We start from the raw sequence: 26008 nt of genomic DNA on the forward strand, positions 1-26008 counted from the left end.
AATAAAGGAATAAATTCAAGAGAATACCTTATCAGCAATTTTCTCGAATTCAGACATACGTTCACGATATGCTTTCCAACAATGCAGATGATACTGAATATGACACTTTTCTTCACACGTTATTGTCACATAGCCAACGAAATCTGGATCCCTAGAAACAAGAAACAATTCATTTTCGAGTTCACTGCAAATTAAGGTAACATTAAATCAATCACTAGGTTCTACTACCTTGGCCAATCCAATTTTTACAGAATCATATAGATTGAATATGTTTTGTTCAATAATATAGAAATATTATTAACAGTTATACAATACGATAAAAAATATTATCAAGTACCCTTGATATAATATATTCTTTATTTACTCATTATTAGTAGCCCTAGAAAGAAAAGTGAGCAATACAATAATACAGCAGATTATAGAAAATTAATTACATAAAGATTGCATATAGAGAAAATAGACAACAAATTAAATGCGAGTCATGTAAATAAAAATATGAACATTTCAAACAATTATTAACAGTTATACAATACGATAAAAAATATTATCAAGTACCCTTGATATAATATACCCTTTATTTACTTATTATTAGTAGCCCTAGAAAGAAAAGTGAGCAATACAATAATACAGCAGATTATAGAAAATTAATTACATAAAGATTGCATGTAGAAAAAATAGACAACAAATTAAATACGAGTCATGTAAATAAAAATATGAACATTTCAAACAATTCAATTTGTTACTTCAATTTTAATACAATAATTCAATTTAATTCTTCCACTTGCTATATGATAGAGTGTGGACATGTGTCTATTTGCTTTTCATGCTGGAAAATTGAGTCTTGAATTTCAAGATTTATTTGAAATACTTAATTATGCAGTTCAGATAGCTCCGCAAATTAATGCACCTTGAAGCCAATTTTTTTTTTACCTCTAGCTTTTTCAAAGTAAGATTTCAAGTCCCTAATTTTAAATTCAAAATTCAGCATACTGATTTAGTAACATGTCGACATATTCTCTTAACATTTACAAACACACAAAATAATACTCATAGAAAAAACTGGCACATGACTAGTCCAGTTCTTCCCATTGTAACCCCATGGTAGTGGACGTGCCTCTGCATCATGAAATTATAATATCAAAATGTATTGTTCGAAATGTTATTAAACAGCACTCACTGTAATATTTATACCCGTCATACTGAGCATTAACTATTTGATAGGTCAGATTTTTATTGCAATTATTTGAAAATAGCTTGCTTGATTGGTATTTTCAAATATAAATTTCTTTGGAATAAAACATACATATATATTATCGTCGTGTGGGATTCGCCATTTATTTCATATTAAAATCGTTTATCGGGTGGTCACTTACTACTTATTTTAATAATGAAAACAACATTAAAAATTGCGGATCCAAGATAGCTGACCAAATTCTTAAAGCCACAGAAAAATATTATTTTTAATTTGGGTAAGATGCAAAGCCACACCGACCATCAAGTTACCATTATGTGTGAAATATTAAGTCGTACTCATATTCATCATGCACTCTGTATAATAACATATAAATAATGCATTATAAAACCACAAATTTAAATAAACAACAGGAATATCAAATCATTTGTACTTACGTGAGAAATATTTGTTCGGAAGGAAGAATATGAGAGCTTACTTCAAGACATTGAATGTAACGACAGACTGCTGTGGGTACAATGAGAAGACCTGATTTTGCTTGCGTTATCAGGTCGTTTATTGCTTGCTGGAAATCAATAATAAAGATTAATTTCAAACAATAATTAATCTAATTTATTCACAATATGAACTTCATTCAAATAACTTTTTATCGATTGCTTATCTAGTTCAAATATTGTTATCAACTTTGGGTTGAGGCACGCATATCAAAATGAGTATAATTCAAATTTGAAAGAAGAGTTTATTAGTTATTAAAAATGGAATTTTTTTCAACTGTACTTGTTATAACAGGGTAGACTTTGGAAAATATTAGTGAAACCTATCGTGAAAAATGTTTTATTGAAGTAAGTAGTACCAGTTTCCTTTTTCAAGACAAGACCGACCGATTTCGGCTACTTATGCCATCTCAACTGTGCTCAAGATTAATTATATTAGTAACTAAACAAATATTCTAATTCTTCATTTGATAGGTATCAACGTTCTTTAGCAGGTTGAATAAAAAAGGATACTGGTTATTTCAATAAAAAACTTTCAAGTATCTCTATGAAATTGAATCAATTTCATTTTATTAGAATAAAATAGCAAAAATTTATAAAATAAATTGAAGTCAACTGAAGAATTATACAAAATATCGATACTATCATACTAATATTAAGAAAATAAATTGCAAAGTTGAATAAATCCATCAAATTTTGTACATTCAACTCAATAAGAAGGTAACAAATCAAGCTTCTATCCTTCCTAATTTCAATAAATATTCAAATGGAGGTCAACATTTTTCTAATTATTAAAAGAAAGGTATCAATAAAAAATAATAATGATACAAAATATTATTCACAAGGTGGAATAGTCTACACTCTATTTCAATTATTGATCCGAATCATTTGAATTACCGTCAACCGAGGGTGGCTTTGCCTAACGCGAGGTGACTTTGTCCCACTTCGCGTGAAAATATTCAAATCCGTTCATCTCTGAACTCTGTTATCCGTAATTGATGTACTGCTTAACCCATTTTGTGATTTCGTATTGAAAAACCATTTCCAAAAGACTCCTAATATCGGTGATTACCTTTTATTTTCCCCTTTTTATGATATTTCAATTGGTATATCCATAATATCTATAGTTGAACTGGTTTGGATTCTGTTACTAGTTAAATACAATAAGGTCACTTTTGGATGAAGTTTGTGGTTGTTTTGTCTCGATATAAGAATTATGATATTATGCTGAATATGATGCAAATACATTGACGAATATTATGTATTCTAATAAAACAAAATATCCACCTTTCTTGGAATTAAACGTTCTGAATGAACGTTCATTTGTTGCTGATTCTGCAGCTGCAGCCAACATGCCTCAACGCTACGAAAGATATTTGGGCAGCTTTCTTTGAAATAATTTTCAAAAAATTGCTATTTTTTAAGTAGATTTAATTTGCTTTTAATGTTTTCATTCATTTTGAAGGTTTACAGTTGGTTTCACTTTAAAGGCTTGCAGTTGGTTTCACTTTATTTAACTCTTGAAAATGAACTTGAATCCATATATTTTTCAAACTAAGATAAAATCACCCTAACCCGTGAGTAACATTGTCCCTTATTCTGAAAAAATATATCTTTATTGGAGTAAAGAAAAACATTTACTTTTTAAATCGGAAAATAATACAATAAATTTTACCTGTAAACCCTCCTTGGTGGTCTCTTTAATAATGACCGTCGTAGAAGGCCAACAATATTCTTTGAAAGGAAAAGACCTTCTATATGAAAGGAGTTCATTGCATGAATCTAATTCTTCTAATGCGGCTTTAAACCTGAAAAAAATTATATGGATAATTTTTTATTTTCAGAAAGCCGTGGAAGACATATTTTTTACTATTGTGAATATAGTGAGACACATTTTCGACTGACATCATTGATTGTATGAGAAGTATTGATATTATTTATAAGGATTGCAGTTGAAGTTTGAAGTGGATTTTACGAAACTTATTTTTGAAATTCGCAATTATCAATACTTAGACATTGCCCATGCATATTTACGCTTATTCCTTGAAATCCCTTGGAACAAGACCGGTTCCTTCAATTATCCATAGACGTATTCACCTCAGAAATACTGAATCTAACAGGTTCAACAGCCGATAATTTTTACATAAAATTCGCAACAAAAAATGTTCAGTAAAATTTTTTATATCGACCTTAGTTTTCGAGATGCTTATTTTTTTCGATATTTTTGAAAAACGTCAATAACTAAAGAACTATCAATCAAAATCCAATTATAACGACATGGTTGAGAAAAGGACGAAATTTCTAATAAGATTCATATAATTTGTTCCTTTGACGTTTTTGAACTTTTAATGAGCACTCAAACTGTTTGAAATTTATTTTTTATTGAGAATACATTACATGAGAAGAATAATACAAATCGAAGAGATTTACTGCTCAAAGTCAAAACAAACCTCGTAAGCATCAAAATTATGTAACAGAGAATGTTGTTATTTAGAAATAGGAACTTGATATTAAAATTTGAAACAAAACTGAATTGAGAAAACAGAAAAAGTTTATTTAAAAAAAGAAAGGGGAAAAAATGAAGAAGATATTGAATGGTCCGCAAAATTATGTAACAGTTGAAATTGAAGAGCTTGTATACATAAACCAGAATTTTCGTAAATTACCACTGAATTGGCCAAGAATCGGACTTTGTACGGACTATTGTACAGGCGCAATTTTCTTTGAAGGAAACAATTTGTTTTGCAGTTCTAAATCTATCTAGTGTAAATAACATAATTATTCAACCTTGGTTCATTTGATGGAACAAAGAACTGATGGAAAGAAAAGTTGAAAAAAAATTATGAACATCTGTATGAGTATTTAGAATCTTATGGAGCACAATTAATTAGTATTCTGTCTTTTTTTAAATTTGTCTTTGAACTCAACGAATGTACTTTTTTCAACTTTGAACGCACGAAAACAGTTCAAAAACGTAAAACAAAGGAAGAAATATATGATTCTTATTGGAAATTTTTTTCCTCTTTTCAACCATATATTAAGAAATTGGATTTTGACTGATAGTTTTCTAGTTATTGACGTTTTTCAAAAATACCGAAGAACCTATAATTATATGTATCTCGAAAATTAAGGTCGATATTGGAAAATTTTACTGAGCATTCTTTTGTTGCAAATGTAATGTAAAATCTATGGTCTTCGGCTGTTACACATTTCCTAAGACATTTTGTTTATGGGATAGATAATTAACTTATAAATGAAATTTTTACGACGAGATGTCTGAAAATTCGCTAAATCAAGAACTCAATAGAACTAAATCTCAAGGCAACTAGCCCTTAAAATAAAGGATCTTCCGGACAATATCAGTATAACCATTTGCAGCTTCAACCTATTTTGTGAGAATGAGAATTTCATCATTTTGTTCATTTATTATTTTTACAAGAATGGTGGTGATTGAGGGAGTCTTAAGCATACGCTTATGATGATAATAATGTACCGCATCAATTTCCATTTGGGCCCCGAAGTTCTCAGCCATGAAGAAGTGATTGTAAACCAGTATTAAGTTGAAGGTTATAACTATTGGCCCAAATGATAGCTCTATCATGAGTTCTCACTACACTAAGTAACAGAACAGGTAATCAAAGATAGTACGACTCGGTTGTTTTTGCTTTCAAAACCTACTAGGTCAAATTGATTTTAAAAAGCTATTTTACTGATCAATAGTGTGCATTAAATTTGTAACTATATTAATATATAGAAATAAATATTATGCATAATGTACAGAAATAAATATGCAAATTTGAGACAATAGAAACACACCACAAACTAGAGCAGTTTACTCACCTATTCATTTTCAAATATGCTAAACTTCTAATATAATAAAAAGCAGGCATGATTTGGAATTCTCCAACTTCGTCAATCGCCTTCAAATCATGTATTGTTTGTTGTAAATTTTCGAAAGTATTCGTTTTTATTCTCATCAGGTTAAGAATATATGTGATTACAAGACAATGTTTATCTTGCAGTCCTAAATACTGGAAAAGATAATAACCACAAATTAAAACCTTAAAATGGCTGAATATCTTGACATACATGGATACGCGAATTTGTACTTTATATTAATAATGGGAAATTTTTAGAGCATTCTCAAATTTTAAAAAATATTCAAGGAAAACAGGATTTGCAAATACTGAAATTTTATCGATTTTACTGGAATAACATTTAAATATTTATTTACAAATACTGAAATTGTATCGGTTTGACTGGAATAACATTTAAATAATTATTTATCAAGGGAAAATGTTTGATGTGATATTGAACATTACCTTATTGGACTTTATTAAGAAACAGGTGAAGTTTTAAACTAGTACTTTTTTCATTCCACAAATGTAGTGATTTGCTTGTGAACAATAATAATTGAATTTAGTTCATATGTTAAAGTTACATTCTTCAAATCTTCACATTCTTTTACACAGCTAATAGTTTTTCAAAAACATCAAAATTGCATTGCACAAGTTACTGTATTTACACAAATACTTACTTTCAACGGCACTTCCTCTCTAATTTTCAAAGCTTTCCTATAGCATTCTAGAGCTTTTGTAAATGATTCTTTTTGTGCTTCCTCATATCCTTCCTTCAAAAATGCTTCAAACTAGAAATCACAGAAACGCATAATCGGAATAAGAATGTTAGTTTTCGATAACTTTAATTGTGAAATGATCTAAATATAAAAAGGATGCAGAAAATTCATAATTTTATACAACAGTTAAATTAAGAATACATTCAACCTTTGAAATCAAATTCGGTGGACACAATTTGTAGGTAATTAGCAACACGACAGGTAGAAATAATTATTCTTATGGTAATATTGATCTCTTTGATCTCTTATGGAAATCTCTTTGAAAAATATACAGCCAGTTTATCATCCTTCCTTTATCAGAATGAAATATACGGAACATAAGTGAGGGTAAAGAAAATACTCAATAAACGTTTAAATTTTATGAGCATTGACTAGAGTTCAAATGATCATAGGCGAGCACACTTAAGATAAGACCCAAGCATCAGCATACGGGCTTAAATGACGTAGACAAAAAATGTCTCAGTACAAACTACAGAATGATGTTCATGTGAGAAGCATTATATATGTATTTATAGGTAGCTCAATCTTGCCCAACAAAATGAGAGCTTGTCTTCTGTCTCTAGATATAATATTATATTATATAATATATAATATATATTATATATTATATTATATAATATATAATATATATTATATTATATAATATATAATATATATTATATATTATATTATATAATATATAATACACGATATAATTTCTACATTTTTTTTTTAATTAAAAATTTTCATTTTAAAGCTCTATTTATTCGCTATTTTTATTCATGTACTGAAATGTCTTACTATTCCAGGAATGATCAAAGAATCAATTATTACTCATTATAAGGGTACAATTTCGTTATTTTTTAATACTTGATATATATTTGATACATAAAGCGTTCTATATATTTATTTTACTAGAATGAATTTCTCGAAAGTTCACGCCTGTCCCTCTGGTTTTTAAATGGGTACAAATAGAGGCCAATTTTAAAAGCTAGTAGTTGTTCGAACCACTGGAAAGAGATTATTGTGGAGAGAATACCTTGACAGTACACACATTCGCACGCACAAGCGTGAACGCTTTTGGTCTGAGGGGTTGTCGCGTTCTTGCATTTTTGATTTCCTGTAAACAATAGCCAAAACATACAGTTCCTTGGGTCGATCATTCACAGAAATTGTATGGAAAACAGGATCTCCTTTGCTGGATGATGACATAATCTTTCTACTTGTGCTTGAGTAATGAGATGTGATGAGATGAACAAACTAATATGCGCTCGGTTCAAAACTTGGAATCTATTAACGTAAATATGTAAAATGAACAATCTTTATACCAATGGAAAGAGAAAGTTTCAAAGTTTTTTAAAATACCTTACAAGTGTTCAATGTAGCCTCCAACTGCTGCACGATCTGCGGAACCGTATCACTGCTGCCGTGCACTCAATAACACCAGATACGCTTTCTCGCGTGTGGGACGAGTTTGGCTACCGCGTAGATGTTTGCCGTGCAGCAGCCGGAGGCCACATTCAACACTAGTAAGGTATTAAAAAACTTCGAAACTTTCTCTTTCCATTGGTATAAAGATTGTCCATTTTTCATTTTTACTTAGATAAATACTGAGTTTTTAAAATGGGTCCATCATTTAGAATAACCCTGTAGTGTGGAGATATGGACCTAAATATTGTAGTTTTTTGGTGTTTGTTTTAGGTCTTGTCTTTCAGGTTATTGAACTGAAATGAACTTAGATTTTTACTGTGAATTTTTAGTGGAGCCCACTAAATCAAGGATTCAAAAGAGATTTAATAGAAGTATAACATCAGTAATATTACAGAAGATAAAAATGCCTCCACCAGTTACATTGAGTGGTACAATAGACCGCAAGAATGTCTATCGAACCATTTGGCATTTATATTCTACAGATAAGATTTTTATTTTGGATGATAAACTTAGTCATGGGACAAAAACTTAAATCCATTTATGCTTACAATTAAAATGTCATATTACATGGAAAACTTGATTAATAATAAAAATGAATAACGGGGCCTATTGCATGTTGAAATACCCTAAAAAAACATCATGAACAGGGCCCAGGAGAAATAAATTTGATGAAAGGACAGAATTCACCAAAAAATATTCATTTTCTTGTAAGCTCCCTAGTTTTTTGAAAGTAAAACTTGAGTAACACAACAGGAAATATGTGGAAAAGATTATAGAATGATCAAGATTCATCATTGTACATAGATAATAACAGATAATAATTCTAACAGTCAAGTATTTTTTATTGAAATGGAATTTGTCATGTATAAATGTAATTAAACCATAAATAGCCTACCTCTTTCTTTTGACCAGAGTATACTTCATGAGAAGATTTTTCAGCAAGTGCAAGAAATTGGTCATTCTTTATATCTTGAAAGTCCACTGGTTTTTTTTTAATTTCTTGAGAATCAACTGGTTTTTTCTGAGTACTTTCAGTTTTAGAAGGCTGAAAATATAAAACAGATTACAATTACTATTTAATTGTAATAGTATTTTCACTTCACTAGACATAATAAAATACAATTTAATACTGTTCAGTTCAAGTGAAAGTAGTTTTCGGTTATTATAGATCATCTTTGAAGCCGAAAAGTCAAAAACTATGAGGCTGTTATGGTATTTGGTTGAATAAGCAGAATGTCATGTCCTCAGACCATGAGGGATTGATTTTGAAAAAATAAATAATTTACCAGGTGGTAGGGGAATAAAAGAAGCTAGTAATTATTGGATATTTTATATTGAACACTGCATCTCACGAGTTCGGAAAAATCACTCATTATTCATAAATCCAACAGGGTTTATTCATAGCATTTCGTTATTGCTTCAAACAATTGCATTCTTAATTAGACTGAATGAAATGCATATAATTTAATCAATGTATTTAGAAATTGGGCTTCAAACAAGCATTACCGCACTGGTTGTAGCTGTATCTCCGTTGGTTGGGGCAGGTTCAGCCTCTTCATTATTTTCCATTTTTTTCTTTTCTTTCGTTTTCTGGAAATAAAAATCAATAATTGATAAACATTATTGACATTCGCATAAAAATATTAGCAGTATGACAACGCCAAACTGGAGAGTTTACAAATTCAGTGTGAGGAATAGTGAGGAACGAATGAGCAAGCAAATTTTAGTTCTGAAAATTTAAGTTGAGTATAATACGATGATCAGCCAATCATACAATCATCAGCCATTTTTCTCAATGGAGAGGAATTTCCAATTCTAAAGAAACTTACCTTCAAATCAAATAGCTTTAATTATTTCTAATAAAGTATTTCAATAGGGCTACTTAAATTGTTAATTAATAGAGACATAATTTTATAGTACCCTCTTTTCTAAGCTTTTTTTTTATAAAAACACTCATAATTATAAAACACAACAAAAACTAGTTTCGTCTTTCAAGCCATTTTCAGGTTTTTTTTTCAAATAAGGTCCTCACTTATAAAAAATATAACTAGTTTCGACCTGGAAAAAACTTAAAATGGCTTGAAAGCCGAGACTAGTTGTGTTTTATATAAGTGTTTATGTACAAAAGTTTTGGAAAAAGGGTACTATGAAATTATCTATTAATTAATTAACTCTAATTCTTATGTATTGGAAGACTTCAGCAAAACTAAAGACAGCTACTGAGAAGTAATATTAGGAAATTTGTGAAATGTTGATTTAAAATTTGATTAATAGAAGACTACTAAGAATTGTACAACTAACCTTCGACTTCTTTGCTTCTTCACCCATCAACCTTCTACTTTCTTCGGTAACCAATCTCTTCAGTTTTTTGGCAGCTTTCACATTCGCCTCCTCTGAAAAATAATCGAATCAACAATGAGTATAAGACAACAAAATCCAAGAAGTGATCAAGAATAAATAGTTGACTCTTGAAAGGTGGATGTTAGCATATAGTAAAAATACAGCAATAGAGTATGCTTTCTCTAAGATGATATGTATCCCGATATTCGATGAATGGGTTGAAGAAAATTTTCAAAGGAAACTACTCCAACAATTTGAAAGCAAAAGCTCTGACCATGTGCATATACCCTGCTATATTATGGTTCCCAAACTTGGCCGCTTAAAGAGGTACTGGATAAAAATCTCGAAACAACGCAGACAAGAATGATGCGCAGCATTCTAGGGATTAAGTTGACTCAAAGAGTTAGGAGCACAGATATATTAAGAAGAGTGAGGACAAAATATCTACAAAAGGAGGCACATATAACAAAGTGGAAGTGGGCAGGGCATGTTGCAAGAATTTCTCACGAACGATGGACCAGGATGTGCACAGAGTGGGTTCTTAGAGACAGAATCAGAAAGAGAGGACGGCCAAATACCAGATGGAGGGACGAACTATGTCAGCGAGCGGGGCATGCCTGGGCAACATTGCCATGGGGATAGAAAATTGTGGAGCCTGATAGTGAGCAGATTATAATATTACATGGACTCACAAGAAAATTGATATTCTTTAACCTGAATAATAAATATTGTTAATATATAATATGTAAAATCTATTAATGTCAACCACAAACGTACCTCATTTAGAGAGGCTTTTGTTCAATTGTGAATGTAAATAAAGCTTTATTATCCAATGAATCAAGTCTAGAAGTTGAAAAGCAACATTTCTCACGCCAAAGAATATACACGGGGATTGATGAAAAACTAACTTGAAAATATATCAATTTCAACACATTTTAGTGCCGCTGAGATTGAGTTTACCTGAATTCGACGAGCTTAAGACTCAAAAATAGGTAGCCTCTGAGCTTAAGCCTCAAAGGAAAACTTGAACATAATTAAGTAGTATTTTAATATAACTGATTTGAGCAAAATTTATTCAGAGTCAAATAAGAAAGAGAAACGGACCGGAACTCAGGAAAAGCTTGGAAAAGAAACAAATTTCGATTTTTGGTACATGGAATGTTACTTCTATTGCAGGGAAAGAGTGTGAAGTGGTCGATGAGATGGAGAAATACAAATTGAAGATACTGGGTCTGAGTGAAACAAAAAAGAAGGGGCGTGGTGAGATTGCTCTAGATAAGGGTTACAGTCTCTTGTATTCTGGGGTGGAAATGAACAGTAGAGCGAAAGAAGGAGTGGGCATTATATTCAGTGGAGAGTATTTCAAACGAATTGTAAGCTGGAATGCAGTCAACTCAAGGATCATTTCTGCAAACTTGGATCTCGAAGAAAAGGTGTCACTTATACAAATATATGCTCCTACAGATGATTCTGCTGAGTTGGAAAGAGAGACTTTCTACCTAGCACTACAGAAAACAGTAGATAAGGCACGACAATATGCAGAGCACATAATCATAATGGGAGACTGGAATGCAAGAGTAGGTAATGACATCACAATCGGTCATGGATGTTTGGGGAAGCATGGAGCTGAGTCGGTTTTGAACGGCAGTGGCAAGAGAATGCTGGAATTTTGTATAGACAATGATCTTCTGGTTGGCAATTCCTTCTACCCTCACAAAAATATTCACAAAATCACATTTGAGTCACACAGCCGAGGAGTCAAGAGTGCTATAGATTACTTTGTATATACAAGGCATTTTAGATATGCAGTGACTGATGTTAGGGTGTACAGAAGTGCATAACTTAGTACAGAGCACAAACTTGTGATCATGGGAACAAGAATAAAACCCCCAAAGAAGTGTAAGTCACCGAAGTATAGGAAAATCAAAGTGATGGAGTTGAGGAAGACAGAGAAAAGAAGGGAATATCAGAGAGCAATAACGGAGGAGCTTAGAAGGAAGGAAGAGCAAATTCATGGAGAATCAGAAGAGAATATTGAAAGAAGATGGTACCTATTAAAGAATACATTGTTAAAAGTGGCAGAAAATGTTTGTGGAATGACAATGGTTGGAGAACATGTTAAAAGAACCAAGTGGTGGAATGATTCTGTGAAAGAGAAGATTAGACTGAAAAAAGAAGCTTGGAAAAAGTTTTATAGAAGCAAGAGTGCAGAGGATTGGAATGAATATGTACAGAAACGGAATGAGTCCAAACAAGAGGTGAGAAAGGCTAAGTTGGAGTCATGGGAAGAATTTGGAAAGGAAATTGAGGAAAATTATCAAACAAGGAGTAATAAGTTTTGGCATACAGTTCGAGCTCTACGAGGAAAGTATGGAAAGCGAGTGAGAAGTGTGGTTGACGAGGAAGGAAGGGTGAAATCTGATTTGAATGAGGTGCTACAAGTATGGAGGAGTTTCTATGAGAAGACATTCAAGGAAGAGGAAAGACCCACTGAGAGTGATAATGATCATAATGTGGAAGAACAACAACTAAATGAGGTGCAGATATCCCTCCAGGAAGTTAAAAGCGCGATTTCTGGTCTGAAATTAGGTAAGGCAGCTGGATATGATGATGTTACCCCAGAACTAATAAAATTTGGTGGACAGGATGTGGCTAAATGGATATGGCATCTTTGTAATGATATCTGGCACTATGCAAAAATTCCCTCAAAATGGGAGAAGAACGTTATTATCCCCATACACAAGAAAGGAAGCACAGTAAAATGTGAAAATTACAGAGCCATCTGCCTGTCATCAGTATTGCTGAAAATCTACTCTAGAATACTAGAAAGAAGACTGAGAGTAGAGGTGGAGGAAGGGCTGGAAGAGGAACAGGCAGCCTTTAGAAGGGATCATCAGACTAGTGATCATATGTTTACATTAAGACAAGTCATGGATAAGAGATTGAGCCGAGCTGGTCAAACATATATTGCCTTCTTAGATTTGAAAGCAGCTTTCGACACCGTATCTAGACAGTGCCTTTGGGATGCCCTCAGTGAAGCAGGTGTGTCACCTGAACTTACCAAAAGAATTAAAAGCCTGTACAGTAATGTCAGAGGGGTTGTGAGAATAGGAGGTGCTGCATCTAGAGAATTCAAAATAGATAAAGGTGTCAAACAAGGAGACAGTCCAAGCCCACTTCTATTCATAGTACTGATGGACCAAATAATAAAAATGTGCAAGAGAAGAACGACTCGAAGCAAGATTGGAAACCGCAACCTCCGCCCAGTATACGTTCAAGCACTGATATATGCAGACGATATCTTGCTAATAGCTAATACTCAAAGAGATCTACAAAATGCTGTAACAGAATGGTGTAGTGCGATAAGAGATAAGGGAATGGTTGTCAACATTGAGAAGAGTAAAGTGATGATAGTATCAAAGAATCAAGAGAATGTGGAGTTGGATATAACATGGGATGGTGAAATATTGGAAAGGGTGAACAACTATGAATATCTTGGAACATTAATCTCTGCAGATGGAAAAGTTGATGAAGAGATAAACAACAGAGTAAGGAAAGCCAACCAAGTGTATTACCAGCTTAGCAGAACCATCCTGGGTAAACGAGAAATAAGCCAGGGAACTAAAATAAGGATATACGAGTCGATATTTAAGCCAGTTCTACTCTATGGAACAGAATGCCTCACAATGATAGAAAAGCACAAGAGTAGAATTACCTCCTCAGAAATGAGATACCTAAGGAGGGTGGTTGGAAAAACCAAAAGAGACAGAGTGAGAAATAGTGTGATCAGAGAAACATTAAAACAGGAGGAACTGATTACCACTGTTCAACGAAAAACCTTGGATGGTATGGCCATGTAGCTCGGATGAGTGATGAACGAAAGGCAAGGCTGGTTATGGAGGCAAGACCGGAAGGAAAACGAGGCAGGGGACGACCACCACTGCAATGCAATCAGTATGTAGAGAGTATAGCTGCTGGAAGAGGAAAAACGATGAATGAAGTAAAGAGAATGGCACAGGATCGTATAAAGTTTAGAGAATGGTTGAAGGAACCCGACGCTTAACGGCAAAAGGGTATGAGAAAGAAGAAGAAGAAGAAGATTTGAGATCACTTAAAATAATAATCTGATTTCAAGGACTGAACTGTCGCTATCCAGTAGTATGGCGGCGTAGTGGCCGGCCGGTCATATCAATACAAATAATTTCTTTATGATTTGTCAAATACTTCTATTTAGCAGACAATCCCACACTGGAAAATCTGCCACCATACCACTGACGCTACCTTGCACTCGTTTTCTAATAAGCCATATTCTAGCACTGAAATATCTGAAAATTGAAATTAAATCCAACTTTATTATTCTCAACTTGATAATTTAGAGATTGGAATGAAATATTGTAAGAATGAAGTTTAGTAATTGTTGGATGTGGGTGATTTTGAACTTGATCAGTCTACTAAAATAATACACGAATTATGAAATGAATCTCACTGATAAATCGTTTAAGATGATCAATTTAGTTAAAGGAAAGTTCAATCAACTTTCAGAGCTGATAAAAATTGTAATCAACAAGTGAACAATCATAAGTAATTGGGTGATTTATTAAATAATTATATAGAAATAACGAATAGAGGTACCGTCTGAAGTAGCAGGAATGTGATAGAAGCACTTCTGCAATTCTTCTTTTTGATCACAGAGGACAAATCCTTGCATCAACACTTCATAGGATTCCACCTTTTGACCTGTCTCGTACAAAGCTTTAGCGAGTCTAGCGTAACTCTGAAATAAAAAATGGCATTTGCATCATATATTATTCATACATTAACAAATAATACAATGATTATACACATAACAATAGCGTAATTAGATATCCCTTGGTATAGGGCGTTTATGTCGCAACTTTTACTGTTATCTCAAACCAATTACTATCGATTATTGTCGATTTTTACTGTTTGTACCGGGTAAGAGTGTATGAAAGGCACAATATGAGAGACTACCAGCGTCATAAAGCTTCACGGGAAATAACTACATGGACTATCGGCTTGAGATAACAGTAAAAGTTGCAACATAAACGCCCTATACCATGGGTTATCTACTTATGCTATTGTTTCTCTATGATAGCAATGAAGGCTTAGCAAAAAAGTGGGCATCTGCCTAATTGATATGAATATTGTGCTGCCAAAAATGTAAACCATGATTACCAGAAATAACTCCAATTACCGCGTGTTATTACTCTAGAGTCTAGACCAACAGTTCTCAACCTTTTTCAAAGACTTCCTTTTGATGTTTTATTTTTATCACGCGTGCCGCCTTCTTGACGTGTCGGTAGGGGAGTGGTTCAGGTTGTAATTTTGGTGGGGTCTATATTACATTGAAACACCTTTTTAGTACCTTGATTTAATAAATTCTTTTCTAGGTCTAAAATCAATAAAATAATTTTAAATGGATAATTTTGTGCTTTTACTGATTTTTCTATTTTTTTTTTCATTTTTGTGACAGAAAAATTGAAAATATTGTTGACTATTGATCATAATTCTAAATAATAATTTCAGTATATTTGAAAATATACATCTGAAATGCTTTAAAAAAGAGAAAATAATGGGAGAGTTGAGCTTTCCGTTTCAAGGATCACCTTGTGATGTACTATTGAGGCTGATAAAGATATTCTATTCTATTCTTCAATTTTCAATTCGGAAATCCAGATGAGCGCTTTTTTCTAAAAAGATAGAATCTCACAATAATGTAATATTTATGTTTTTATGTCATTCTTGCACAAATTCCAATGCGTACCTCCTTAATCTGCGTACCCCAGATTGGAAACCGTGCTCGAGACTCTAGAAACTAAACAAAAATCACTGAAAATTTGTTTTTTCAACAAATTTTATAGATTTTCTGAATGAAGGAAGTATTCACATGAAATAAGATAGATTTCACTTATGGAACCACAAAAATAATCGAAATTTGAGTTCAAAGTTGAATAGCAAATTCAAGGTACCGTACCTTCCAGAAGGTGGGGTTCAATTCAATTGCAAGTGACGCGTGGCAACAAGCTCTATTGAACTGCTTCACCTTTATGAAAGCTTGTGCCAAATTACAATGCAAAAGATAATCTTCTTCTAGGAAGGACAAACCTGGAATAGAATTAAACAATGTTTTTTGTTTAAACCATTAGACAAAAAATAAATTATTCTGCATTTTGAATTTCTTAAGGATTTAGATAACAATGTTTTAAGTTGTGAAATCGTTGAAAAAAAGTTATGTGAATCTGTGAGAAATCAAGCTAATAAAATTTCAAAATCATAAGGTATTTTATATATTCAATTTGAAAAATTCGGCATTTTATAAAATCCAATACAGCTGTGTAAAAGAGATTTATTTATGAGCACAAATAAACTGAATAAATAATAATTCTTCATTAGTTTTAGATACCTGCAAGTAGCAGAGAGTCATTTGAAAGATTATCTTATCATTTACTAGATCAATCGTCAACTGTATTTCACACAACAGTTACTATTATTATAAAGACAACTTTCACTAGCTATTTCTGTACACTGAGCTGTAAACATGGCATTATATTTATGGCTAACTCGTGTTGATTGAGTAACCAGCATTTACAGATTTTTTTTAATAACGTCTCCCTTGTGTCTCAAGGTGGCGGTTTCGATGTATCATTGTTGATACTGCGTCCACATCTGCTCAAATTTAACAGATGTAGTATTATATCAGTTTTGATTCTTCAAGAAAAGCTTCAATAGCATACAAATGAGAATACCAATAAGCATTAGGTAATCCTAGATTAAATAATCAAATAATAATTATCAGAATATAAAAAATTCTAGTAAATGCAAAATTTTGTGGCAGCGTAATCAAACGACTTCAAAAAAATTGTTACTAGAAAACATTATATTTTGTTGAATCAAGTTTTTGATTGATAAAATCATTGATAACACGCTAGATATTTATGGTCAGGCGGAATTATAATTCAACTCAGAATGAAACATTCTATGCAATTTAACTAGATAAGAAAGTACAAAAGATTGAAAAGTTGAATTATTGAAAATAAGCTTTATTCTGCCTTGAAAAACATAGATTATAGGTTAATTACTATTGTTAGAAGTATACCGGAACGAATAAGACGGTACACAGCAAATATGTACATTCGTTTTCAAACTATTTTTGAAGACACTACAGTTTAATTTCTGGGTCATAGTTATTAAAAACTAGTACTCACGTGTGGAGCGCTTTCGGATTTTCAAATCCATTTTCAACACTCGAAATTTGAAAATTCGCGGTCCACACGTGAGTACTAGTTTTTAATAACTATTATTCAAGAATTAAACTGTAGTGTCGTCAAAAATAGTTCAACAACGAATTATTAACTAGCAGTTCGTTGTGGATAGTGAAATAGATGATAAATATTATGTACATGTCAAAGTTGGAGAGAGAGCAAAAGCATAGGCCTATAAAACTCTCCAACAGCTAAACTGATATAGTATTACACTTTTTCCATTAATATAATAACGAATAATAATTTCCGAAATACGAGTATACAAATAAACAAGATCAATATAGAAATAACTTCCTCTGCAATAACATTATTCGAGCATTTTTTAGCAATCTTTGCTTGGAGAGAAATAACAAAAACCTAAGGAATAAGGATTATTAATAAAAATAGAAATTCATAATCAATAAAATGAGCAAAACGGAAATTCAGCATTATATAAGATAAATTACCCAAGGAATAAGGATTATCAATCACAATAGAAATTTATTATCAATCAAATGAACAAAACGGAGATTCAGCAATATATAAGTTGAATTAAAACTCAATATTATCTTATAAAATTCTAGCACTAGCTTTGTACTAAAACAGCTACAAACATCGTACTAGCAAGAACGCCAGGAATGAAGCATCTAGTGAATTAATTATTTCTCTCGAACGGAATGGAAGTCGCTATCAGAATTTTATGTCCAGGAACTGGAAAAAATTCATCTGTTTTTGTCAGGCTTTTCATAACTTTAGGAATGAAGCTGTGCAAATGCAATGGGGTTGCCCACAGTGAGTCACCATTTCAAATTATTCAAAAGTCATTAACTTATTTAGACCACACAAAATTAATTTCAAGATGTAGATTGAAGATGTTAATAGTTTTGATTGTCTCAATTAATTTTGTTACTGGGAACATGACATTTGTTTGGCTTGAAAAGAAATGGAATTCCCACCCAAGTGTAATGCAGTCTTATTGTAAATCATGTAATTGGTTCTGACTTGACTACCATCAGAACACTACTCGTTTGCATGCCTGTTAGTGTATTCAAGAGCTTGAAACCTTGTAGTTCAAATCCAAAGTAATGTGCCTGTCCAAAAGTACCAGTACCTACCAATCCAAAGTGGTATTGCTATGTAATCTTAATGTACCTGTGAATTTGGTAATAAGCTTTGAAGTATTGTTTAAACTATATTTGTTATACTGCTGAGTTTTACAAGTATTTTTGTTAAATTGTAACTATTCTATTGATGTGTTAATTCAATTTTTTTATTTTATTAATTTTCTATTATGCAGTAATATTCTATTATTCTTGATTGTTTGATAATTCACATACAGTGAAGACATTAATAAGAGATATATATATATAATGAGTGAAATCGTGCTCTCTCATGAACTCACATTTTTTTAGTATTTAATTTTTATTGATATTTTTTAGTATATATATTGGATGTTAATTTTTTAATTATAGAATAAATTATATTGTGCATGTATCTCTATTTAACTGTGATTATGTATTTGTACTTGTATGGCTAGTCCGTGAACAAATAAAATGATAATTTATTTATTCACTGGGAACATGTTCTGTTTTAAATTGTAGTCTTCAGCTCGAAATTCATAGGAAAGTTCAATTTTTGCAGGATGGTAGAGTTTGCTGTGAGCGTCTACACCGAACTGTTCTCTATCAGCTAATTATAGCCATTTCATCAGAAAATAACATCAAAATTTAGTATGTACCGTACTCAACTAAACCCTTTACTGTGTGAAGGGTACAACAGATGGAAGTCAATTTTGCAAGTAGAATAAAATTTCTTTTAGCTATTTCGTATTGTTCAAGTACGTATTGTAAGTAAATTCGGGTAATTTTTGCTATTATTCGCGTATTTTTAATTGTAATTTTAAAATTAAGAAAATTGAAATTCTACACTACGTTATCATTGGCATATTTCCATCGTTTTTATTTAGATAAATAAGACGGTTATGTTTATTGGCAATCTTATATTCATTGCTACAATAATATGTTCTTAGTTGAATACATAGAAATAGAAAATAGAAGGTTTGTGGATAGAAAAAGTGCATCAAGAGCTATCACTATTAAAACCATTATTTCTAAAATTAGCTATTTGGTATTTTTAATCCAGTGTTAGATGCTCGAAAGCTTTCTCATGATTTGTGCTAAAACTCGGCCACGGGCATCTCCGATGTTATTGTAATCCCCACCACCCATGTGCGTGCTAATATAGAATAAATAGAACCTAGTTTAGAATCATCAAGCCCCAAAGCTACCTTTTCATATTTCTTCCCACTTCCACCTGTGAAACTGCAATGGTTTATTTGATAGAGTAAATCTTAGCTCTCAATAAAGATATTGAACTGAACTTTAATGATATCAATAATCTATAATAATGCATTATCCAAAATTATTAAACCGTTATATTAGGAAAGTAATTTTTCATAAAAATTGAGAATAAATTTTCCGTAAAATAATTTAAAATTTTGTAAAATAAAAATGAATACAACACTTCACAAAAATATTTCAAATGAAACTTGTAACTCATTTCAATATGACAATATCTTTATAATAATGTAGCATAACTCAAACCTTATCCGCTTCTCTTCGTATGATCTAAATAGATCATTAATGTGCACTGTGTACGCTTAAACCTTGGACCCGTTGTGGATTAATATCACATGTGGTCTCTTAAACTCAATCATTACAATGGGCTCAGCATGACCACTTATGTATTTTCAAGCGCTTTATCTGAATTTCGAGTCATGTTTCTTGGGAAAACACCAAGGTACGAGATGTATAAGGCTAAAATAATGAATATTGAAAAATGTTATTCAGGGAAACCTTTTTTCCCTTGTTATTCCAAGCAATTTCATAATTATATTAGAATATGATATTCAGCTCATTAGCACCCTTCATATTATTCAAGGTATATTAAGGTTCATCTATTTAGAATTCAAGTGATCAACAAGGAATGTTCCAAAAACATAAAAGTCTCTTTAGACTATGTTCTATTTGAGTTAGAAGCTTTTACCATTCATCTTATGGGGAAGCGATTTGGTTTCGTGGTAGCGCTGATAACCTATCGATACGGAAAGCTAAGCTCCATACGCCTGCTACTCTCGTTGTAAGGGTGACCACTTTAAGAGCCGAACTCCTCTAAATACAATTTAGCAATTATAAATCGTTTCCCGGTAGTTCGGAACCCAGCTAAAGCTATAGGATCAAGCATCTCTCATCATCATTCGTCTCATAACCCACACACAAGCCTAGAGCTCATGTGAGCATCATCCTCATGAAAAAACTTTATTCACCCCTTCCCCCCCAGCATGGCTCATATTAAAAATCACGCGCCTAATGAGCACCTCCATGAAAATGGCGACCATACAGTGGGCAAGTGGGAGAGGTGACTTACGGTATTACTTTAACCTCACTAGAAAACAAAATTACCATTATCACATGCTGAGTGAGAAGTGTCAGTGAGAAAAAAGCGGAAAAAGAGAAAAACGTGTAAAAAGTTGAAATTCTTAATATTATGCATAGCATGGAGAATCATGGTTCGCAATTACAGTGATGGGGAAGTGAATATCCTCGAATGCAAGAATGAAACATGCTGCAAAGCTTCAGATTCCAGGCAGAAGATGAAGATTCTACTTTTTTTACAATCTATAAACTTACATGATTATCAATAGCAAATACCTGCACTTGCTACTGAAATAACAAGAATGATGAACACTAAAATTGTAGAAAAAGACCTGAAACCGTGCATTAAGTTAATGAAACAGAACAGACAGCTCAACATAGACTTAGAATATCTTAAAATTAATGACGCAATTGAAGAGTTCAAGTATCATTCAATAGAATACTTTCTCTGAAAGAGAAGTAATGGTTGTTCAAGAAAATATAACATTCCAAGTAAACTTATATATAGCTGATAAGACAAACACAGAATTTCTCAACAATACAATATCAGGTCTACGAAAACAGTACCAACAATACAATCATGCAGACACTTCTCTTCAACTTCTCTTTTCCTTCTCAAGAAGTGAGATTTGCAATTTTGCTCGAGTATAGGGCCAATCAAAAACATTGAGAGAGAATTTTCAATCAATAAACTTCCACCAATTAGAGAATCCTAATCTTAAAATCCTTAATCATACATCAAGTAAGGATTGAAACTTCTGAAGAAGGTAATTTTTTTAGACGGAATTCCAAGCTGACACAAGTCAAGCAAAACAATCTCTGTGTGCGCACTAATACACCCACTTGCCTGGTTCGCTGATGCTGAATTAAATTATTTATTTATTCAGCCATGTACAATTATAACACTTATGGGAGAAGGTTTGGGCTTACGCCCAAAACTGTCCCTTCTCAAATTTATACTACAGTTCAAATCAAAATGTAGGTTGAGCTACCATCAATTATTAAAATAGCAATTTAAACCCTATAAACTAAAATTCCGCCTTTCAACACAGCAACTTATAAAACTTATATGATTTTTCTTGAATGTATACACAAAAAATGGCAGAAAAACAAATGCACTGGAATAGACATTCTACTATTGGTATCTAGCCACAAGCACACCTAGATTCACTTCAACATTAATTTAGCATTGGGGTGTCGCAACAAGTATTCAAGTATATTGGAGAAAAGTAGTGAAGCATCGACTAACACTAAGTAATTCTCTGTATAGTAATAATATTATGCAATTGACTTATGAATAGTATGGAACATGTAATTTGTATTTGTATGAATAAAAATACTAGATATTGTCAAACCACAGATTTATTCGAAATCGAGATACCGGTTTCGGTTGTTACACCGGAAAACTCCTGGAAAACTGCAGAGATTGATCATCCCCAATCTAAGTAGATTCTGGTTTACCAGAGATTAATAATGGTGTAACAACGAAACCGATATCTCGGTTTTTTAATAAATGGTAGTTTGGCAATATCTAGTCTCTTTATTCAATATAGATAATTACCAGAACTACAGTAACCTACTCAAAAAATGTGTAATCGTTGTGCTACGGTCAGATCCGCAATTGACCTCCACCATGGTTTTACAATTTTTGAGCCTCGAATAAAATATTTAGCATTTCTTGCGTAGCTACTTAGCTAATCAGAGTCCATGCATGTACTTTGTGAACGTAAGCTTGAAATGATCATGTAAAGCAATATTATTGAACGAGTACCCTTGTTCGCCTCCAATCGTTCAACAGTGGGCTATCAATAATATCGAATTGGAAATCTATTGAAAGCAAGGATCATACTAGACGCCACTTCGATCAATTTTCAATAGCCTAGCCTTTCAATTGTGTGGCGGATACACACTGATCAAAAATCACGCAACCTAAACCTTAAAAGTGTTGTCTTCTGTGTTGCAATCAATCTGCACTTGCAGTGCAAAGCCTTCACAACAATTAAACGCATAATAAAAAATCGTGTTCCATTTTTTCAACAGTATGAAAGCAACTGAATAATAAACTACACTATGCTCTTTCAATTTGAACAAAAGAATAATTTATTGCATTTAATATAATGTATGAAGTGTACGGACGATCTTGATAATTGCATATTTTCAAAACTGCGTTTAAAAAACCGAAATATTTTTGTAGTTCTGAGTACTATTTAATGTTTTTTTAAAAGGTGAATCAATATTTATTGAAATATGGCACTCTAAATGTTAAAGATTGAATATGCTAATTTAGTGAGTGAGAAATTGTTACCTTCTAAGTATGCAGAAATCGCCTGTTCATAATGGCCGTTTTTAAAATAAAAATTTCCCAGATCTCTACACCGTTCAGCCTCACCTCTCCTCTTCAGTTTATCTCTTTTTTCTTTTGAATCCATGCGGGATATAACTGGAAAAAATTAATTATTTTAAATTGGAATTACAGAAATATAGTCAAATACAGTACAATACTTTTAAAGCTGAAATGTATAAAACGTATCACATCAAACACCACTAGCAATATATGAGCGATGGAGTATGGAAGTACTTGAACACTTTTGGTAAATAATCGAAGCTATTCGAGTGCTCTAAATTACGAAGTGTATTGAAGTATTATTGGACAACTCAATTCAAGTGAGATAGAGAAAATGAGTTAATACAAATAGAGTGGAAGAGCACGAAACAACATCACGTCAGCAGTGTACGATAAGATTAGCTGTAGACTAAGCATTTATTTTCAATATAAATTCTGATGACTCACTAGAAGTTGTCTTTAAAACTACTACGAATATTCCGGTCTTTGATTTGTTACTTTTGGAAAGCCTATATTACTCTAATGGTAGAAAAGAAAAAAATTGCAACGCTCACTAAGATATTATTTCTTCATAGGTTGTGACTAGTGAATCTGTAGGAAATAAAGTTTGACTAGCAGTCCTATAAGGAATCAGTTAAGATCCTTAAAATGTAAACTTAAAATCTTACATCAGTGGTTATTGGAATTTTATTGGTTATTATTTGAGTAGCCATTAGAGCTATAACAATAGAAGTCATAATTTCAACTTTCCACAATCTTTTTCATCCTGCTGAATATCTTAATGGCGAATCTTTGCTATTAAGTGATAAAAGATGTTTCTTTTATTACAATTGTATTTTTCAAGAATAATTACATTCTCTATAAAATTTAATTGCCAATAAGGATTTATCGACGCTAAATCAACGATTACGGCTGCGGTAGAGATTAGAAGATACGTCATAGTGAGATCACGATATGAAGTCAGCACCAATCAACATTGGTTTGCTATCATAGTCTGTCATTATATGAATCAGATATCTCCATTCTTCTCTAGCTCCGCACCCAAGCCAAATCGTTTATAGAAGATAAATATGATTACCAGAGTATGCAATCTCCATTATAACAATTTATTATGAAATTATGATTAATGATCAGTTCATAATTTTATAGAATCATTATTTTCTTGATGGATATGTTACATTTTAGATAAAATTTAACATTATTAACAATACTAATGTTCAGATATGTACCGGGATAGATTTAATCACAGTTAACAAGATATGATTTAACCAGTTATGATTTTTTTCAACTCAGTTTAAACTCTGTCTGAAGTTTAAATTCTAGTAAAGTGTGTAGGTTTAAACCAAATAATTTGGATTAACTTGGCATCTGCAAAGATTTTATACGGAAACTGATAATGATGAAGAACTAATCATCATTACAGATTTCTCATTACAGATGTGGTCACAGCGAAACGCTTCGAGCAAAATTTTTTGAGTTTGGATTTTTGTATTCCCAATTTTTTATATTTTTTCTTTGCTACTCGATATGAGATTGAATTAGTTTTCCATCATTGTAAATTGTGATTTATTGTTAATGGTTGTTTAAGCCTCTCGCTGATGACAGTATATGTGCTTGCACATTCAACCGTTAGTGGCCAGTATAGTGGCTAAGCCTATGTACAATATGAGGCGCATGAAATAAATTCAGCGCGTCTGAGACACCTACATAGTAGCCTTGAAATGCAATTTCTTAGTGACGACTCTACGTTCTAGTTGCGCGGCTCAGTTGCTAACGGCTGTAACATCATAGTTATATTTCATTTTATTAATTTATGGTAAATATATACATTAAATCAAATGTTAGGAACAAAGATTTAGCGATGTGTGAAAAACATCACCTTGATTTAAATGAGAAATTGTATTGAATGAATATAATATAGGTAGGCATGGTGAAGGCAATAGTCTAAAGGTGCAATTCCTTAGCTACCTGCTTAGAGATGCCAGATGCGCTGCTCGAGACGCGCCGTTACAGCCGTGAGAACTAGAGCACAGTGATTCATTTTATTTTTTATTTTGTATGAACGTTATGGCTGCAGCTGAAATACAAAATGTTGGCTACAATATTGCTTAAACAATTTATAGCTAATTAATAATCAAATTTAAGGTAACAGTGACTAATAACGGCACAATAATTGTATATTGTAATGAATTTGTAGGTCAAGTGCTCCAGCCGCACGGCTCTAACCAAGCGTCTATTATAGATGCGTGTTTTGAGACGCCTACCAAAGTGTATCGAGTCGTAATTGAGAGATTGTATCTCAACACAACCAGTAAAAAGTAATAAAAAGCTTTATAAAAAGCAATAATATTCTAGATTTGTTTTTATATTTATTTCGACGAAAGAAAGGAGTAGATTCTGCATTTTGATATTTGTAATATCTCTATTTAAAATCATTTGAGAACTGCAAACCAGATATTCAATGAAAAATTAAACAGAATTTATTGTTTTCTATATTTTAGTTTTTTCATTATCTTTTCCAATTTTTCAGTTTAGGTAGGTATTTGTTGAAGGATTATAACCTAAAAATTCCATTAACAATAATTTAGGAAACAGCGTGGCTGAGAATATTTTACTAACCTTCTACAGTGGTCAAATTCAAGAATCAAAGTTTCCTAATTTCATAACAAGACATAATTATTCAAAATTTGTAAAAACAAAGTTGTATTTGATTTTAAAATTAAATCTTTTCAACCTGTCCAACGAATTCAATGCGATGAAAATGAATGAAAGTTTTGTTTTCTGAAACTGAAGGCGTCCGTCCAGCGTCCATCATTAATGCAACGTGGGTCAACGACAAACTTGGACTACAATAATTTTCACTTATTTCATCATGATGGCTGATCATCTATAGTGA

The 26008-nt window shown here is 32.1% G+C and overlaps 1 protein-coding gene across 3 annotated transcripts; it reads right to left on the reverse strand.

Moving 5' to 3' along the window:
- LOC111054847 (E3 ubiquitin-protein ligase TTC3-like) lies at positions 1-25949 on the reverse strand. 3 transcript variants are annotated; one of them, XM_039421727.1, is made up of 13 exons: positions 25732-25912; positions 25081-25189; positions 23074-23208; positions 16068-16198; positions 14705-14846; positions 10034-10125; positions 9239-9322; positions 8628-8777; positions 6224-6334; positions 5527-5717; positions 3362-3494; positions 1630-1757; positions 1-151 (listed from the first exon to the last, which is right to left on the reverse strand). In XM_039421727.1, exons 3-13 carry the CDS (start codon positions 23195-23197, stop codon positions 16-18), a joined length of 1422 nt encoding a protein of 473 aa, XP_039277661.1. In that variant the 5' UTR covers positions 23198-23208; positions 25081-25189; positions 25732-25912; the 3' UTR covers positions 1-15. The 3 variants fall into 3 exon arrangements, with proteins under 3 accessions (XP_039277661.1, XP_039277660.1, XP_039277662.1); XM_039421726.1 differs by lacking the exon at positions 25081-25189 and having other exon boundaries at positions 25732-25949; XM_039421728.1 differs by lacking the exons at positions 25081-25189; positions 25732-25912 and adding an exon at positions 23311-23427.
- Between the last annotated feature and the right edge of the window lie 59 nt (positions 25950-26008).

This window comes from Nilaparvata lugens, chromosome 2 (genome assembly GCF_014356525.2).
Source record: "Nilaparvata lugens isolate BPH chromosome 2, ASM1435652v1, whole genome shotgun sequence".
In the NCBI taxonomy this organism is placed as follows: domain Eukaryota; kingdom Metazoa; phylum Arthropoda; class Insecta; order Hemiptera; family Delphacidae; genus Nilaparvata; species Nilaparvata lugens.